Source organism: Siphateles boraxobius, unplaced genomic scaffold (assembly GCF_051911475.1).
Source record: "Siphateles boraxobius isolate OS27281-9 unplaced genomic scaffold, OSU_SipBor_1 53, whole genome shotgun sequence".
NCBI classification, from domain to species: domain Eukaryota; kingdom Metazoa; phylum Chordata; class Actinopteri; order Cypriniformes; family Leuciscidae; genus Siphateles; species Siphateles boraxobius.
The window spans coordinates 13,577,851-13,598,860 of record NW_027509175.1 but is presented as its reverse complement, the minus strand read 5'-3'; the positions used below and the strand labels follow the sequence as shown (position 1 = coordinate 13,598,860).

The 21,010-nt window shown below is 36.6% G+C and overlaps 1 protein-coding gene across 2 annotated transcripts; it reads left to right on the top strand.

Annotated features, from left to right (window-relative positions):
* Window positions 1-1,211: 1,211 nt before the first annotated feature.
* On the top strand, window positions 1,212-20,102 carry rap2ab (RAP2A, member of RAS oncogene family b). 2 transcript variants are annotated; one of them, XR_013195444.1, is made up of 3 exons: window positions 1,212-1,906; window positions 17,257-17,684; window positions 17,801-20,102. XR_013195444.1 is itself a non-coding variant. In XM_077205409.1 (2 exons), the coding sequence occupies exons 1-2, from the start codon at window positions 1,593-1,595 to the stop codon at window positions 17,492-17,494; spliced, it is 552 nt and encodes a 183-aa protein (XP_077061524.1). In that variant the 5' UTR covers window positions 1,212-1,592; the 3' UTR covers window positions 17,495-20,102. The 2 variants fall into 2 exon arrangements, 1 of the variants encoding a protein (XP_077061524.1); XM_077205409.1 differs by having other exon boundaries at window positions 17,257-20,102.
* The last annotated feature ends 908 nt before the right edge of the window (window positions 20,103-21,010 follow it).

Below are 21,010 nucleotides of genomic sequence, written 5' to 3'. Positions count from 1 at the left end.
AAATAATCAAACATTTATTGTTACTACTGTAAATCTATATTAAATGATTATGGGATATCATTCAATGCTTTCAAAATCTTAGCTTCTTAAAATAATTTTATTTCTGTATTTTTAAAATGCACATACACACATATAATGACAGCATATTTATTGAATAATACTGATTTTTTTATTTATCAAAATAAACCAAAAAAATAGCACAAACTTTGCTAAAGTGGTTGTTTTGAACAAGTATTAACTACACTTTAAAATAAAGCATGTCTTTTACCCTGTGCTGCTTTTATACCCTGTGTCTGTGTCGCCACCTCATACATTTATAGGATTTTCAAACAAAATAAACCACTTTTATGATTTCATAAAAAATCTGTTGCTCCATCAATGTTTTAAAAAAAATGCAATCATACTATTGGAGTAGTGAAAAGCAATTTTTTCTGAAGGTGTGCCTTTAGCAGTTTCATTTCATATGATTTATTTGGACAATTTACTAGCCTACTAGTACAATACTTGTTTGGATTTATACAGTGAGCTGATGCTTTATACATCTGATGTAACTCAAGCCTTTCTAATGAAAGCTGTATTCCTTGACATGTGGAGATGGATCATTTATGAAGAGGTAAGAACTGCACAATGCATATTCCTCTGTATGGGCCTGTATTACATAAAGACTTTCTGGAATATGTATGAATGCCATTGTATTATATATATATATATATTAAATAAAGATAGCATTGCTATGCAATCAAAACATTTGATTAGTTTGAAATACCAAAACAAATAAATGGCGTTAGCGGAACACGTTGATGAACTAATCCTGCAGAAGTAATGAATTAGTATTGTATTGTACTAGTATTGTTCAATACTATTATTAGTATTGGAATAGTTTGATGAACACTGCAGACTCGCGGCCTCCATCAGTGTACACACACACACACACACAAAGGCCGCATCCCTGTTGCTTTCTATTTGAGGTGCTGATGCAGGCGACGCGCTGTTGCCATAGGAACAGCATAATTTAATGACACGCCGCCTCTCATTGGTCGCTCAACTGATGCTGGAACCAACCGCGCCGAAGTTAAAAGCGGAAGTCCCGCCCACCTGATTCAACCATTGCCTTATTAAGAACAGTGGGCGTGGCTTATCGAACTCCTCCGCGCCCATTGAACGCTCACAGCATCAATCCCGCTATAAAACTCCTATCCTCGCCCCGAGACTGTGTTCGGGCTTCAGAAGGTCTCCACCCGAGAGTATGGCGGTTGAAGATGCTGTAAGATGCAGAATAGTGTGCATCTTCTATTCTGGGATGCATCAGGGAGGGGACGCGTGATGTGTTCAGCGTTTGTATGCACGCACAGAGGTTATTTCTTCTTCACGCAACTGTCGGGTTCTGGCTCTTCTACATGGTTACGGATGCCATGAAGCCCGCGCGTTGGCTCTTTGCGCGCTTCTGTTATTTGTCTCTATGGTGAGTGTAACACAGCCAGCCATGGCTCCCGGTCTGCAATATTCAATGCAAGTTCCCCATCGCTTCTGATCGGCTCGGACACTGTTAGCTGGTTCCTCAACGCGCGTCACTCGGTTCGGTTCTGTGCGCAATGCGCGAGTATAAGGTGGTGGTGCTCGGCAGTGGAGGGGTCGGGAAATCTGCGCTCACGGTCCAGTTCGTGACCGGGACCTTCATCGAGAAATACGACCCGACCATCGAAGACTTCTACCGTAAGGAGATCGAGGTGGACTCGTCGCCGTCGGTGCTGGAGATCCTGGACACGGCCGGTACCGAGCAGTTCGCGTCCATGCGGGACCTGTACATCAAGAACGGCCAGGGCTTCATCCTGGTCTACAGCCTCGTCAACCAGCAGAGCTTTCAGGACATCAAGCCCATGAGAGACCAGATCATCCGGGTCAAGAGGTGAGAGACTAAACCACTGCATTGCATTGCAATCAATGATGGAAATAGCATGGTATTCTTTGAGCTACTGTACCGTGGTTACCCATTGTTAGACATGTAAGTTGTACGTACCAGGGTATACACATTAAAATACCATGGTATTAGCTTGTCATTTTAGAGGTAAGAGACACGATCAAGGCTCCTTCTTTAGAAAAAATCACTGCATTGTATTGCAATAATCATTGATATAAATACCATGGTATTATCACCTAGTACCATAATTTTAACACTAGTTGAACTCCATGATGTGCATATCATAGTATCAATACTATTTTTACCATGACACTGCCACAATATTTTTTATAAATTTAAGGTGAATAGCAATAAACCTACAGAAAATAATGGCATCTACCATGCAAATATTAAAGTAGTTTGTGATACTTTCATTTTACCATGGTACTGCCACAGTACTTTTTATAAGCACCTTGTAATGACTTATATTAATATGATAATCATTTAATACCATTGCATACACACTGTATTAAATAACCTCTTGGACAAAATCACTGCATTATATTGCAGTAATGAATGATGGAAATACCTTTGATATTACCACACCATCATTTTAACTCCGGGATGTGCATATTATAGTATTTCTTTGCAGCACACTGGAGAACCTCATGATATTTTACCATGTTTTGCCATGGTACATATTTAAGTACCATATGGTATTAGCTTGTCATCTTACCATGACACTGCCACAATCATTTTTCTGTAAGTTCAAGGAGAACAGCAATATACAGAAAATAATGGCATGTACCATGCAAATATTAAAGTAGCTTGTGATAGCTACTTCTATTTTACCATGGTACTACCACAGTACGTTTTTATAATCACATTTTTATGACATATATTATGATAATCATTCAATAACATTGTATAAACACTGTATTAAAGAACCATGGCATTTCCATAATATTTACTGTGTACTTACTTCAGTACTTTGAGGTAAAAGCAGTAAACTTACTGAAAACGATGGTATTACCATGTTTTTGGACATGTACTATGCTAAATATTGAAGTGCCATGGTATTATTAGCTTGTGATACTGTGATTTTACCATGGTTCTGCCACAGCTCTTTCTTGTAAATGCAAGGTAAAAACAAAAAGGTAAAAAAAGACAGAAAACAACAGTATTACCACGTTTTTTGATATGTACTATGGTAAATATTAAACGTACTATGGTATCAGCAACTTATACCACCATTTTACAAGGGTACTGTCACAGTATTTTGTTTGTAAGTGTTATATAAATGTAGTAATCATTCTGTATGATGTTACACACTGTATTAAATAACCCTAATTTTACCATAGTACATCTGAGTCTGTAAAGCCGGGAGTTTGTCTTCTCTGAGCGAGGTGAACTTTCCAAGGTTTTCCCAGGAAACACTTGAGTGTGTGTGTGTGTGTGTGTGTGTGTGTGTGTGTGTGTGTGTGTGTGTGTGTGTGTGTGTGTGTGTGTGTGTGTGTGTGTGTGTGTGTGTGTGGAATGGAATAATATGACGGTGCCGTTAATAATAAGTCCAATGGGAGGCAGCGTCTGTTATAATCTTTCCGTAGTTTAACCTAAGGCCTAGAAACAGATGCTGTATTGTTTGTGTTTTTCCACATTGACTCTTGAAAAAGGTTTGAACACACTGCTTTCATAAACAGGACCTTCAGAACAATTATAAACCGAGCGTGAGGTAAAGCACAAAGAGACAAAAGATTCGTCACTGAAGCTGCAAAACCTGAAAGGCCTGAATTATCCTGTCAGAACCTTGAATGAGAAAAGCTTTTAAAAAGCTCTTATTTATGCACTTTTATTGTCTTCTGGCATTTTATGTCTATTCAGATGTGTGTGGTTGATCTTGACATATACAGTAACTGTTGCATTTGAATAGGAAAAGCACCCTTAAATATTGCCTGATGATGTCATTATGAACAATAGTGGAGAGGTTTAGTGGCGGTCAGTAATCCGCCACTTCGCCACAGTAATCAAGACATATCATCAATGCAAAGTTCACTGAAAATATATATATTTTTTTAGCATGCACGATTTTGCCATATTTGCATGCAGAAACTTGACATCTTTGATGCAGAACATCCTGAAAGTCTTTTGTAACTTGCGCTTGGACTGATTTGGTGCTGAATAGTTTATAAAGGATGAAGTAGAGCCCATATTTAGTTATTTTAGTGCATGTTGGGGTTTAGCAATTGTAGCAACTGTGCATTTATGCATCTTACTTGCTAAATAAACAGATAAATGCATTATTAAATAAATGAAGAAATGCTGATTTTAGTGCTTAGCAATATGTTAGATATGACACTTGCACAACTCTGTGAAATCACTTTAAGTAAAAATGCATTAAATAAGTACATAAATCGGGTCTGAAGGAAGGTTGAGATTCCCGCCATTAAGCACTTTATATTTTTTTCAGCTTTATCTCTCGCATTATGAATTGAATTGGCACCGTTTTATGCCAGAACCTGCAGAAAGATATCTGAAGCTCTGGCACCGGTTGTTAATCTGCAGACACATGCTGAGACGGCTGATGATAACTACAGTAACGCTGGTGAGATTTGCACACTCACCACAATATAAATGAGATTGTGTGCTGGTGGAAGCCAAAGAAACATCACAACTGCATTAGCGCGCAGTAACCCAAAGACTTGCTGGACTTTTGGCAGCGAGACCCTGGGAAGAGGAAATGTGGGTGGACCCGTCGGTCATCTGCTTTCTATCTAATGTGAAACACTCTTCAATGAATTTAGAATAAAAAACACATCCATGTATTCAATTTAGCTACAGCAGGTGTTTAAAAACACGGCCCACACACAATCTGTGCGCTGTTCCACAGAATCTGCCATACTAAATGTGTGCAATTCTGTGAAAGCATTTACATGTTGTAAAATGTGTTATGCTAATGGATATCTAAAAGCATTATTGAATTAATTTGAAAGAAATGTGTAAATGTGTTAATGACATTCAGACTCCCAGCAGACAGAACTTATATAACATTTATTTTATTAATTGTGTGTGCTTTGAAAGAAGTCTTCTGCTCACCAAGACTGCATTTCTTTTTTAAATTAAAAATACAGTAAAAATAGTGAAATATTATTACAATTTAAAATAACTGTTTCTATGTGAATATATAGTAAAGTGTAATTTATTCCTGTGATCGAAGCTGAATTTTCAGCATCATTACTCCAGTCTTCAGTGTCACATGATCCTTCAGAAATCAGTATAATATGATGATTTGATGCTTAAGAAATATTCCTGATTACTATCAATGTTGAAAACTGTGATATATTTTCATTTTCTAAGATTATTTGATGAATAGAAAGTTCAAATGAACAGGATTTATTTTAAATAGAATCTTTTGTGACATTATACATTTTTTTTACTGTTCTTTACTTTACCTGTGGATTGGTTTATGATTTCCTGTAGTCATTACAACTTCTGTTCATATCTGATTGCATTTAGGTGTTTTTAATGCAACACATATTCAGCGTGTCTAATGCCAGCTTTGTAAAGCAAATGTTGCGTTCACGGATTGGATGATGGTGTAACTGTCTCCCACGAGACCTTCCTTCTGAGAAGATGAGATCGTGTTCCTGAGGGAAACCTGCTGTTTGAGCCCATAGATATTGACATTTCACACTCATCTGAAGTCAGTTTTGTGGGAGTGTTTTTGCTATTCTCCTAGCTCTGAAACACATGGAAAAGCGTGTCCTGGAGAGAGTGTGTAGGGAACGGGAAGGCCGCTGAAGACGATGATTGCTTTTTAACCTGCTCCAATTTACTGTTCGCTTCACTGCACCGCTGTGACCGCGAGCAAAGCTGCGGCGTATTAACATGAACTCATCTGTCTTCATTTGTGTTTCACTCTGAAGAGAAGATTTCCTCTATTTCTCTACACCGAGGGTGATTATGTATGTTGTATGACTTTAAAATTGGTTTGGCTGCTTTTCTACCTTTTACTTGGACTGTGACCTTTTACTTGATGTAGCGCTTGTATTTTCACATCAGTTCAGGTACTTTATACTATCTAAATACGACTTATTATACCCTTTATCAAAGTCTTGATGTTGTTTTTGTGCTCTACTAGAGCAGGTTTTCATGCTTGATTATTTTTTTCCTCATATTCTCCATTGTTGCGGCTCCTCTCTTCCCAGTCTGTCAGTAACGCTCAATTTAGTTCCTGTCTCTATGAAGCCCCTCCTTCTGAAAAGCACACTGTGCTCTGATTGGTCAGCTGGAGCAGTATGTTGTGATTGGTCGAGCGTTTCGAGCGCGTTTGGGAAATCTCCCGCACCTTACCATAACCACCAGTTTAACACACTACTAACTCAACCAGGCCCCGCCCCTTTATTCTGCGTATGAATTATTTAAATGAGGAATCGTTCCCGGAAGAAAACTCAAGACTACAATGGAGGCGTTTCAGGGAGTTCAGAAACAGTGACACTGATATAGAGAATAACTCCCGCTTATTCTATCTTTTTGCAGCAGTATAAATCTTTATTAACCAAAACTCAAAACCCTCAGAACTGAACTGACAAAGAACAGGCTTAAATAGACCAAACAAACCAATCAATGAAACAGTCCACAGGTGAAACTGATAATCAATTAATTAATAACTAAGGTATGTAACTGAAACACAGGAAACAGAACTAAACACACATGAAACTAAACACATGTAAAACACAAGAAACAGAACTAAACACACATGAAACAGCCAACAGAACTAAACACACATGAAACTAAACACATGTAAAACTAAGGGTGTCAAATCGAAATCGATCGAAATTAATTCACAAACTCAAAAATCGAAATAAAAAATGGAATCGTCGATACTGCCACGCCTCCATGTCGCGCCTGTGATGGAAAGTTCGGATCGTTTTACTGACTCTATTGTTCAGTCTCGTTCATCAAAATTAACTAATCTTTTTTCTAGTCATTTCAGGGGCTTTAAATGTTATACTTTTAACAGGCAAATTCCCCGAACACATCCAACGCAATCTTGATCATATTCTGAATTAAGAAATCATTATAATGCAGTCAAAAATAATTTACAGGGAACATTAATAATTACTTGACCTTCCGAGTCTTTTGTTCATTTGTCGCATGACAGAGGCAATGAACGGATCGTTCATGAACGACTCATCACGGCGCGGGGAAAAATACACACGTGTTGAAAGGCTGTGATTCCTCTGATTTAGATTCTATGCCCGAGTCTGAACTTGGCCCGACCCGGGCCGATATTTCCCGTCACTATCCTCGGGCCGGGCTCTTGATCTATAGACGTGCACTCCCAACGCAATAGAGTGCGGCACGGGACTAGATTTGACTGCCGAGTGCGATGGCGCGGGCGGTAATGCACTCACTAATGTTCCCTACAGAGTGTGTAGGGAACGGGAAGGCCGCTGAAGACGATGATTGCTTTTTAACCTGCTCCAATTTACTGTTCGCTTCACTGCACCGCTGTGACCGCGAGCAAAGCTGCGGCGTATTAACATGAACTCATCTGTCTTCATTTGTGTTTCACTCTGAAGAGAAGATTTCCTCTATTTCTCTACACCGAGGGTGATTATGTATGTTGTATGACTTTAAAATTGGTTTGGCTGCTTTTCTACCTTTTACTTGGACTGTGACCTTTTACTTGATGTAGCGCTTGTATTTTCACATCAGTTCAGGTACTTTATACTTTCTAAATACGACTTATTATACCCTTTATCAAAGTCTTGATGTTGTTTTTGTGCTCTACTAGAGCAGGTTTTCATGCTTGATTATTTTTTTCCTCATATTCTCCATTGTTGCGGCTCCTCTCTTCCCAGTCTGTCAGTAACGCTCCATTTAGTTTCTGTCTCTATGAAGCCCCTCCTTCTGAAAAGCACACTGTGCTCTGATTGGTCAGCTGGAGCAGTATGTTGTGATTGGTCGAGCGTTTCGAGCGCGTTTGGGAAATCTCCCGCACCTTACCATAACCACCAGTTTAACACACGACTAACTCAACCAGGCCCCGCCCCTTTATTGTGCGTATGAATTATTTAAATGAGGAATCGTTCCCGGAAGAAAACTCAAGACTACAATGGAGGCGTTTCAGGGAGTTCAGAAAAAGTGACACTGATATAGAGAATAACTCCCGCTTATTCTATCTTTTTGCAGCAGTATAAATCTTTATTAACCAAAACTCAAAACCCTCAGAACTGAACTGACAAAGAACAGGCTTAAATAGACCAAACAAACCAATCAATGAAACAGTCCACAGGTGAAACTGATAATCAATTAATTAATAACTAAGGTATGTAACTGAAACACAGGAAACAGAACTAAACACACATGAAACTAAACACATGTAAAACTAAGGGTGTCACGATTTCGATTTTAAATCGAAATCGATCGAAATTAATTCACAAACTCGAAAATCGAAATAAAAAATGGAATCGTCGATACTGCCACGCCTACATGTCGCGCCTGTGATGGAAAGTTCGGATCGTTTTACTAACTCTAATGTTCAGTCTCGTTCATCAAAATTAACTAATCTTTTTTCTAGTCATTTCAGAGGCTTTAAATGTTATACTTTTAACAGGCAAATTCCCCGAACACATCCAACGCAATCTTGATCATATTCTGAATTAAGAAATCATTATAATGCAGTCAAAAATAATTTACAGGGAACATTAATAATTACTTGACCTTCCGAGTCTTTTGTTCATTTGTCGCATGACAGAGGCAATGAACGGATCGTTCATGAACGACTCATCACGGCGCGGGGAAAAATACACACGTGTTGAAAGGCTGTGATTCCTCTGATTTAGATTCTATGCCCGAGTCTGAACTTGGCCCCGATCCGGGCCGATATTTCCCGTCACTATCCTCGGGCCGGGCTCTTGATCTATAGACGTGCACTCCCAACGCAATAGAGTGCGGCACGGGACTAGATTTGATGGCCGAGTGCGATGGCGCGGGCGGTAATGCACTCACTCTGTGTGTGCGGGAGAATAAAACGATTCGCAGACTCCCGCAAACTAGAAATATCTATGAATAAAACATAAAAACTAATAAATTTGTATTTATCTGTTGCAGAAAAGCAACAAGAACATCTAAAACAAAATAGAAACGATTTACAGCCCAGAGATTCTATTTATAACATGTTTGCAGCGTTGAGCGATTTAGCCAATCACAGACATATGTGTTGATTTCTTGAACGCAATGACCAATCAGAAGCATTTAAAATAGACTCTCCTCACCGCTCAAAACAGACTTTTTGTTCAGTGCTGAATTCTGTAAGCTGGCAAATCCTCTAATTATAACATACAAAGTGTAGGCTATATATTATGAAAGATTCATTGTGCAGTCAGCTTCACTTATAATAACAGAGATGTGTGGGATTGCGATGAACTGATGTCAGCTTTTTAGGAGCAACAGCAACCTGTGCTTAAAAAAAAAGTAAAAATCGAGAATCGAATCGAACCGTGAACTTAGAATCGAAAATGTAATCGAATCGAGGATTTGGAGAATCGTGACACCCCTATGTAAAACACAGGAAACAGAACTAAACAAACGTGAAACAAAGAAAAAGGAACTAAACACAGGAAACAGAACTAAACAAACGTGAAACACAGGAAACAACTAAACAAACGTGAAACAGGAAACAGAACTAAACACACATGAAACACAGGAAAAGGAACTAAACACAGGGAACAGAACTAAACAGGAAACAGAACTAAATAAATGTTAAACAGGAAATAGAACTAAACACACTTGAAACTCAGGAAAAGGAACTAAACAGGAAACAGAACTAAACAAACGTGAAACAAAGAAAAAGGAACTAAACACAGGAAACAGAACTAAACAAAGTGAAACACAGGAAACAACTAAACAAACGTGAAACAGGTAACAGAGCTAAACACACATGAAACACAGGAAAAGGAACTAAACAGGAAACAGAACTAAACAAACGTGAAACACAGGAAACAGAACTAAACACACATGAAACTCAGGAAAAGGAACTAAACACAGGAAACGGAACTAAACAAACGTGAAACAGGAAACAGAACTAAACACACGTAAAACTCAGGAAAAGGAACTAAACACAGGAAACAGAACTAAACACACGTGAAACTCAGGAAAAGGAACTAAACACAGGAAACAGAACTAAACAAACGTGAAACAGGAAACAGAACTAAACACACGTGAAACTCAGGAAAAGGAACTAAACACAGGGAACAGAACTAAACAGGAAACAGAACTAAATAAATGTTAAACAGGAAATAGAACTAAACACACTTGAAACTCAGGAAAAGGAACTAAACACAGGAAACAGAACTAAACAAACGTGAAACAGGAAACAGAACTAAACACACATGAAACACAGGAAAAGGAACTAAACACAGGGAACAGAACTAAACAGGAAACAGAACTAAATAAATGTTAAACAGGAAATAGAACTAAACACACTTGAAACTCAGGAAAAGGAACTAAACACAGGAAACAGAACTAAACAAACGTGAAACAGGAAACAGAACTAAACACACATGAAACACAGGAAAAGGAACTAAACACAGGGAACAGAACTAAACAGGAAACAGAACTAAATAAATGTTAAACAGGAAATAGAACTAAACACACTTGAAACTCAGGAAAAGGAACTAAACACAGGAAACAGAACTAAACAAACGTGAAACAGGAAACAGAACTAAACACACATGAAACACAGGAAAAGGAACTAAACACAGGGAACAGAACTAAACAGGAAACAGAACTAAATAAATGTTAAACAGGAAATAGAACTATACACACTTGAAACTCAGGAAAAGGAACTAAACAGGAAACAGAACTAAACAAACGTGAAACACAGGAAACAGAACTAAACACACGTGAAACAGGAAACAGAGCTAAACACACATGAAACACAGGAAAAGGAACTAAACACAGGAAACGGAACTAAACAGGAAACAGAACTAAACAAACATTAAACACAGGAAACAGAACTAAACACACGTGAAACAGGAAACAGAGCTAAACACACATGAAACTCAGGAAAAGGAACTAAACACAGGATACCGAACTAAACAGGAAACAGAACCAAACACAGGAAACAGAACTAAACACAGGAAACAGAACTAAACACAGGAAACTGAACACACAGGAAACAGAACAAAATGATTTTCATAACTTTATTCTTAATCTTTGCTGTTGTTTTATCCTTTTTTATGTTCTATACTCTTATAGCAGTTTAGTTTCTGAACACTGTGTCTCGTTCATTCAGTTTGGACTTTATTCAGCCTTTAATTTCTGACAGACATTTTTATTTTGGGATCTTTGGGAAAAAAAACTTTCCCCTTTTTGTTTTCATTAACAACTAGGTTCCTTTGTTTTCGCTCTGAATCAGCGTGTGGCCTGACCAGTATTTCTGGCCAAAAGCATCCCAGCATGCATTGCTTCCAGCAGGGTCTCTGGAGACATCACATCTGTTTTTGTGTTTCTAAGCGGGGGATGGGTGGGGGGGTCGAACCGTTACTGGGCAACTGCGCCGGCGAGGACTTCAATGCGTTGGACAGAGCAATGCAGCCGTCACTTTCTGACAGACGGACAGTGAAATCATGTGTTTTAAATCCCTCGGTGCTTCATCACAATCATTTCACATTCGAAACAGTTCCTCTTTATAAATTGCATAAGGCATTTTTTTTTTTTTTACTTGACTTGCTTATATCCTGTAGCGAATCATGCTAAAACAACTCCAATAAACTTTAGCCGTTTCCATCATAAAAATGCATGATTACATCTATTTGATGCATTGCATTATTTGATTGTAAATTACTCCTGTGTGGTTCAATCTAATGCGTGTGCTGTGACGCGAGGTTTCAGGCAATAAGCAATGTATGCGCGCAGTAGCATGAAAGAATAATTAGCTATTGAGCTGCTGTCAGATACTAAATTGGTAAATGCACCTTGTCATCTGCATGTGCAGCTCATGGATTCATCATAATCTTTAAGAGTTTCATGCTTCAGTGATCCTCTAATAGATGTTTGGGTCATGAAAGACTCGCGCTTCGTTAAACTCCAGGGTAATTGCATTCACTTAACTAGTGCTGCTGTGTTTGTTATCTTGTCACTGTATTAAATTATTGAATCACTTAGACATTAAGATGATAATGCATGGCATGACATTGTGAAAAATGTCGTCAAGCAGCATTAGGAAACTGAATGAGAACTAGTTTGTGGTAAGCTAAATACAACAACAACAACAACAACAGTTTGCTTGTGCTTATATATATAAGCACAAGCAAACTGTTGTTGTTGTTGAAACAACATATATATATTTAAACTATAAAATTAAAATATATTAGGTCTGTCAAATTGATTAATTGTGATTAATCGCACATAAAATTTTGTGTTTATATAATATGTGTGTGTGTATATATATATAAACACGCACACACACATATATTTATATATATAAATATTATAATACACACACCTTTGTTAGATTTAAATAATCGCGATTAATCGATTTGACAGCACTAATATATATATATGTAACGTAGTGCTTTAGAAATAGCGATGAGGCTGGATCCAGACGCAGTGTGGCTTTATTAACAAACTTAGACAGGAACAGGATTCAAAGACTCAGAAACAGGACTCAAGGATACAGAAATAACCAACGTTAACATCTATCATACATTCAACAACTCACAAAGACAGGGCAGGAACATAGGGCTTAAATAATCAGGGACAAACGAGCTAACAGGATAACAAGGGGGCGTGGGAAAATCAGAAACACCTGGGAAAACTAATGAACAAGACAGGGAACCAAAGAACATGACAGGACACAAACCCACATCGTGACAATATATATATATATATATATATATATATCATATAATTTTAATATTTTTTAATATCTATTTTAATTTCATTTATATCTTTAACAGAATATAATATATCTCAAATTATTTTAATATTAGGAAATTGTTTCAAATAAATAATAAAAATTTATTAAAATGACAATATTATGTATGTATAATTATATTATAATTGTAATAATAATAATTGTGTGTGTGTGTATATATATATATATACATAGCCTTATTATAGACAGATATTTAAAAACATATAACAGTAGCATATAATTAGATTTTTAATAGCTGTAATAATTATAATTAAAATAATGCAGGAATTATTATACAGAAAAAAGGCAGACATTAGATGTGTGATCAATTCTATATTTGTATGTTGTCCTTCTAGTGAGTCGTGCTGCCGCTGAGACTGATGGGAAATTTGTTTCGGGGAATCATGTCGCTTCATAAACTGGCTGAATATGTAGTATTTTTCCCAGCCAGCTTTATTGCGTCTGTACACATGTGTACAAACTGAATGTACAGCATTCAAAATAACAAAATATCATTGACAACCTTTCAACTTAAAAGTCTGTGTTTCCCACATCGAGCTCGTCTCGTGAACACCATCATACACACGAGCTGAAGCAGCATATGTTTATGAATATGACACAAACTCTCCCAGACCTGCTCAAACATGCGTCTAGCTCAGACTCAGACTTCAGACGTCCCTTGTGTCAGTCCGGCTATAAATAGCGTTTCTCTGCTCGCCACCAATAGATGACATTTCATCTGTGCCTCTTACCTCCCACTCAGCGTTCACACTCGCGCTCCACAACGTCCCGCTAGTGTGTCGAGGAACATTAGCTGAGGCTGGTGAAATGTTACATGGAATAACATGATGTGAATGATGCTCAGAACGAGACGTGATTGTCCGGTGCTTCGTAAATAATGCTGAACAGTGTCAGTCAAACACCAGCGAGCTCCTGAAGCCCTGCTGTCATCACTGAACTCCTGCTCTGTTAAACACCACTAATCACATTTACTATCAACAGAATTGCAGTATATACATAGTGCAATCAAAGTATTAACATAGTGCAATCAATGCATACATACACTCTAAAAATACTCTGCTGGGTTGTTTTAACCCAACTTTGGGTCAAATATGGACAAACCTATCCGTTGGGTAGGGTTAGATTTTTACATTACATATTTGACCTAAAGTTGGGTTGAAACAACCCAGCAGTTTTTAGAGTGTATATATATATATATATATATATATATATATACTGTATATATACACTACCATTCAAAAGTTTTGTGTCGGTAGGTTTTTTTAAAAATGCTTTTGAAAAAACTCTCTTCTGCTCACCAAGACTGCGTTTATTTGATAATAAAAAAAAATATTGTGAAATATTTGTACAATTTCGATTAACTGCTTTCTATTTGAATATTTTTATTTTATTTATTCCTGTATAAAAGCTGAATTTTCAGCATCATTACTCACATTATCCTTCAGAAATCATTCTAATATGCTGATTTGCTGCATTTCTGATTATTATCAATGTTGAAAACAGTTGTGCTGCTTCATATTTTAATAGAAACTGATACATTGAATTTTTTTCAGGATTCTTTGATGAATAGAAAGTTTATTTGAAATAGAATCTTTCGCAACATTATAAATGTCTTTAATGTGATCAATTTAATACTGAGCCCAAATATGTGCACGCCAGTATGGCCAATATTTCATCTTCTGTCGATATACTTAAAACTTGATAAATATACTTAAAGGGATAGTTCACCCAAAAATTTAAATTCTGTCAGTAATTACTCTCCCTCATGTTGTTCAACCCCGTAAGACCTTCGTTCATCTTCAGAACATGAATTAAGATATTTTTGATTAAATCTGAGAGCTGGATCACTCCTCCATAGGCTTCTAAGGGATTGACACTTGTTCCTCGAAAAGTTATTAAAGACATCGTTAAAATAGTCCAAGTGACTACAGTGGCTCAATCTTAAGTTTATCAAGCGACGAGAATACTTTTTGTACGAAAAACCCCCAAAAATAACGGCTTTATTTCGACTATTCATTTCCTTCTCTGTGGGCTCGAGGGCGAAGGTCTTACGGGGTTGAACAACATGAAGGAGAGTAATTACTGTCAGAATTTACATTTTTGGGTGAACTATCCCTTTAATTGTTTTGATACTTGGTCTGAAGACCATGATCCCTGAACTATCCATGTAAGATGTAAGAGTCCTGACTGACGAAAAAGAGCAGTGCTGTTCTGAGATCTTCACTCATCATCACTCTCTACAGTCACTATGATCTTCCTTTATTTAGAGCTGATATGAAACGCATACTACTCCGATCTGTGTTAAACACTGGGAATGTGTTTCATGACTCAGCTGTTCTGCGCAGCCCAACACCCTGGACACACACTTCTCTAAAGACACACACTTCTCTAAAACACTCGTTTTTCAGCTGCAGGGTCTGACAGATCAATAGCTCTGACTCAGAGTCTGTGGAGGGAATGATTCACTGTGTCAGTCCAGGATCAGCACACACACACACACACACACACACACACACACACACACACACACACACACACACACACCCACACGCACGCACACAAACACACACAGAAACAAACACACACACACAAGCACACACACACACAGAAACAAACACACACACACACCTACACACACACACACACACACCCACACTGTGTGTCATTGTGAAGAAGATAAATACATTAGCATCATCTTGAATGGTTTTGACCTCAGGTATCGGATGGTCGTTCAATAACTGGAGTGAAGTGCTCTCGTATTTACTCACATCAATCTTGGTAAAGAAAACACATTGAACAGTTTCACCTGGAGCAAATTATTCATTAGATATTGGTGCATTTTACCAATGATGATTACTGTGGTTGAAGCAATATATATATATAATATATTTTTTTTTATTTACTATTTTTTAATAAAACCTTGTTGGAAAGTGTTATGTATTTATTTAGGGACAATTCACAATATATATACTGTAACTGCATTAGATTAAAGATCAATTTAAGAGCAACAATAGTCCCTGAGTAAATATTTATTTTAAAAACACATTTATCTGCAAGCATTAATTATGTTTACAAGTACATCAATTGCATGCACACTGTACAAGTTGAGAATATTTGTTTGGTCCTTGTATTTGTAGTTCAATTATTATGAATAATTCAATGTTATAACTATAACTTTCGACCAGTAGTTGTCGCTCTTGGTCTGAAGATTATTTGACCCCATTTTGGTGAAGTTTGGTTAAAATTATTAGGAGAAACATGGATCGACGGAAAAAAGCGTCAACGGCGGTGAAAGAGTTAAAATATATATTTTTTTCATATTCCAGTTTAATGTTTACAGTAAGTCAGTCATTGGTAGTTTGATTTCTGAAGAATGAATGAGACGTTGAGACGAACTGTTGACTCAACCAATGACATGAGTTTGGGGGCGGGACTATCCGTTTGCCTGACCAATGGCAGACGAGAGCAAAAGGTGCAGCAGAACTATCAGGGAAACCTGTTTGGAAACAGTAGCTATGTTTCCATCCACACGTTTTTATCCGGATTAAGTGATATCGAATGAAAAATGCCTTATGGAAACAGTAAAATTCGATTGAATTTCATGAGTATCGACTCAAATGAAATGCGTTCAGTCTCATCGGATTTTATGTTGATCGATATACGGCTTATGTGATAACACTGATGGAAACGTTATTTGCTGAATAAAGAATGAATTGCGATTAAGTTATTTCCGCTCTGTTTGCGCACACATGGACACACACAACAAAGACAGATGTACGTGGACAAACGAGGAGACGAGGTACTTTTTGAATTTAACTTACCAGAAAAATATAACGGCTATTTTAGATAGCAAAAATCTAAGAAATGCCATAATTTATCAGGAACTCGCGAAGGAAATGGCCAACAAAGGTCGGGGATTTACGTGCATCTGCATCATCATAGCAATGTGTTGATATCCTCGTTGTTTTATTATTATAGCTTGATATGTCGCTATCAGCTGGCACATAAGCACTATTACAACTTTTGCAATATTGATAATTTGTTGGTAGATGGCGCAACAATCCATTTTGTCTAGCAAAACTTTGTTCGTAAATGTTTGCTTGAATGTTGTGCGATTCAGTGCGAAAATGAATGGAAAAACCTTAAATGTCTCAAATCAATTCGATATACTAATTTGATCGCAAAAGAGCATGTGACGTCATTACGCACAGGTTTTTATTCGCTTTAGAAGCCGTCGGATGGAAACACACTTTCACCAACTTTATTCGCAAGAGGTTTTTTTTACCGAACTTCAGATAATTCGATTGACAAGTGGATGGAAACCTGGCTAGTTGTTGCTCTTAGTGCTGAAATGCCACATTTCACCATGTGGTGTCGAATCGTTCTCTCATTATCGTGTCATGTGCATTCACAGGTATGAGCGTGTGCCCGTGATTCTCGTGGGAAACAAGGTGGACCTGGACAACGAGCGCGAGGTTTCGTCGAGCGAGGGTCAAGCTCTGGCTGAAGAATGGGGCTGTCCGTTCATGGAGACATCAGCCAAGAGCAAGACCATGGTGGACGAACTGTTCTCCGAGATCGTGAGGCAGATGGACTACGCCTCTCAGCCGGATAAAGAAGACCCGTGCTGTTCCTCCTGCAATATACAATAACCCTCGCAATCAGGATCCACCGCAAAACTGGTGCATCAGTCCTCATGCACACGTCAAGGCCGTCTACACACTAGAGAACGCTGCCGATCTGGTGATTTGCATGGGAACGGAGTTTGTTTCATGTGCAAACAAAAGTTGAAAAAATGCAACTTTAAGCAATGCTGCAAATACATTGATTTCTACAGGAATGGTGCACTAAAAAATGCTGGGTTGTTTTAACCCAATTTTGGGTCAAATATGGACAAACTCAAACATTGGGTTAAAAATGTCATTTAAAAATGTAACGCAATGGTTAAAACAACCCAGCATTTTTTAGAGTGTAGATGAAAAAAACGATGCAAAAGATGCAAAGAAATGTCGAGAATTTTAGCTGCAATACATTGATTTGAATCGGAATGATGCTTTGCAAAGACGTAGATAAAATACATAAGGGTTTGTGAAAGCTGTGCAAACAAACCTTGAGAAATTGAACTATTAGACAAAGCTTCAGATATATTGATTTCAATGGGAATGGTGCATTGCACACACAAAAACATGCAAGGGTTTGCAAAAGCCGTGCAAAGAAATATCGAGAATTTTAGCTGCAAATCCATTGATTTGAATGATGCTTTGCAAAGACGTAGATAAAAAACGCAAGGGTTTTCGAAAACCGTGCAAACAAATATTAAGAAATTTAACTTATAGGCAATGCTTCATAAGATCCGTTGATTTAATGCTGCTTTGCAAAGACGTAGATAAAAAATACAAAGACAGTTCTGCAAATAAAAGTTGAGAAGACATTTTTCCGCATCCGTCGAGCTCTTGGATCCTCGAGCCGGTTCAGTTGTGCATTTTTCCCGCGTATGAACCCATGTTTCCTGCAAACGCAGCTTTCTTCAGTGTGTAAACGCCTTAATTATGACAAGAAACAAACAAAAAAAGGTCAAAGGGGTTATAAAAATGCACCATACTTGAGTCTTTCTTTTCTCCGCATGTTTTCATTCAGAGTTTGACGCTGTTCGTAAGAGACTCATTTCGTTTGCACATAGAGAACCCGATGTCTTAAACTGCCATTACTTTAATAAAGAGCCAGAATGAGCTAGTTTTGTTCTTCCAAGCGGCCCACTGTCGTCGGCGAGGGGACGTTTCCTCCGAGGGACTGTCAGACGTCTGGGTTTGAGATGTCGATGAGAGATCGGTGAGGGATCGAGGTGTCCCGTTGCAGTTTGAGTCTTTAAGGAAGCCAAATAGGATCCTGAGAAGCACTTTTCTTTTCTACCGTCGTGTCCATTTTGATTTACGAAACTGCTGGGAATATTCAGCTGATTATGTTGTGGTTTTTCAATTAGCACCTCGATATAGAATGTTGCAAATTATGTATTTTGTAATAATGTAGTAAAACAATCATGGGACTTGCTTTAGATTAGACTGTAAAGCTTTGAATCAGGCAGGAACAGTATTTCGTGAGACGCAATCGGCACTTTCCATGAAAAGGGTCCCGTTACTTTTATTAAGCAATAGAGACAAACAAGTTGATACGTTAGATAAACACTTATGAAACTGACAAATCAAGTGACTCGTTTTAAAGAGCCTTTAAAATGGTGATTTTGGCCTGTTGCACATCAGAGGTCTTCATTATTCAGCAGTTAAAAATAATTAAATATTGATATTCGGTTAAATTTAAAATAATTTTTTCTACATTTAAAATTAATTTTACATTTAATTAAATTAATTTTAAATGTATTCTTGTAATTAACTCAATTTAAATTAAATTAATCAAATAAAACAGCTCATATACTGTAATATTTGACACGAAGCTCTGTTTTGAACCCTATTTGTGGAAAGTACCCATTAATCTTGAAGCCTGTAGTAGATGTGATTGTTAATTTAATGATATTGTGAGACAGGAATAATCATAATGCAGTGAACCTCATGAATGTTGTACAGAAACACAAGGAAGAAAACAATTATAGTGGCTAACTTCATTATCCGTTCCTCGATTCATCTGCTTTGAGCAAATATGACAGAAATAATAACAATAATAATAGAAAAATCATTTTATCATACCTTTCTCAGGAGAGTTACAGGCTACCAAATCTGTTATTAAAGTTTATGAGTTCATTTTATTTCTGATTATTTAATCATTAGAGTATAAGATAATAATGTTTTCTTAATCTATATTGTCCTTTGGTATTACAGAGCAATTCTTATTCAGACCATCACGTCTGTGATCCGTAAGATCATCCAGAAATGTAAAAATGTGATAAAAAAAAACAATGTATTGAAAACAATTCAAGATGGTTGTGTGTAGTTTATAAAAAAGATGCCAAACTTAGAGTATGTTGATTTAGCGGTCATATGCATGGCTAAAACATCATTATTTGTGAATATTACAGCAGATGAGACTAAACAAGCGGAATAGATGCACACAAACACACACACACACACACTCAACGGCCCTGGACGATCAGTTATGGGTGAATCTGCCTTGCCATGTGAACTAAGGCCTTTTTAACTTTCATCATTGATCTTATATTTTTTTAAGTGAACATTTACCCTCTCCCACATGGTAAATGGATTGTGAATACGGTTTCATTCAACACGACAATAAAAACATCTTATTCACAGATGTGGACGCAGGTTTGAGTTTGTCTGCAAAAACCAGTCATTATCTGAGAAAGCCTGTGATTTGAGCTAAAGATGCACAATATGAGTCTATATGTTTTATTCCTGAGTTTACTGAGCATGTTCAGAGTCGAACAGCTCCATCTACTTGAATGGGAAAATCTTCAGAAACATTGTGTGTGTCTGAGGTTTTCCAAGAAGATGGAGCTGAACGACTTTGAACGTGGTACGTCAACCTTCAGTAACCCAATCTAACTTTTAATGAATCACAATGAAGTGTCTGTCAACCAATCAGAATTAAGAATTAAAAATCTGTGTTATTTTAGTATTATTTATACTGTTGTAGTACTTATTAATATTTGGAATTGGCTTTTGTTTTCATTTAAAATTTATTTTGTGTTTTAGTTATTTTATGTGCTTCTTAAAATATTTCTATTAAGCTTCAGTTTATTTTTATGTCAGTTTTAGTCATTTTAGTACTTTAACTTTAGCTTATTTTATTTTAGTTAGTTGCCAAATCAACATGTTTAATTGATTAATACTTTTATAAAATATATTCTTAAAAAATATATATGATATATAAATATGTATATACAATATAAATAAATAATATATTCTAAACATAATTATTATATATATTTGTAATAATATATAATTAAAACATTATGTAATATGTTTAATAATTATTTTATTAATTTAATAATGTCTATATATATTATTGCAATATATATATATATAATATTATATAATTAATACCTATATATTTTATATATATATATATAATATTATATAATTAATACCTATATATATATATATATACTATATACAATTATATGTATACATTTTTAATAAAATATAATTAATATAATTATGTAATATATATTTTATATATATTACATTAAAAATTACATA

Excerpts from the sequence above, each read along its gene's own strand:
- rap2ab (XM_077205409.1), top strand. The coding sequence starts at position 1,593 with ATGCGCGAGTATAAGGTGGTGGTGCTCGGCAGTGGAGGGGTCGGGAAA. Across the intron at positions 1,907-17,256 it reads CAGATCATCCGGGTCAAGAG|GTATGAGCGTGTGCCCGTGA; the intron begins GTGAGAGACTAA and ends GTGCATTCACAG.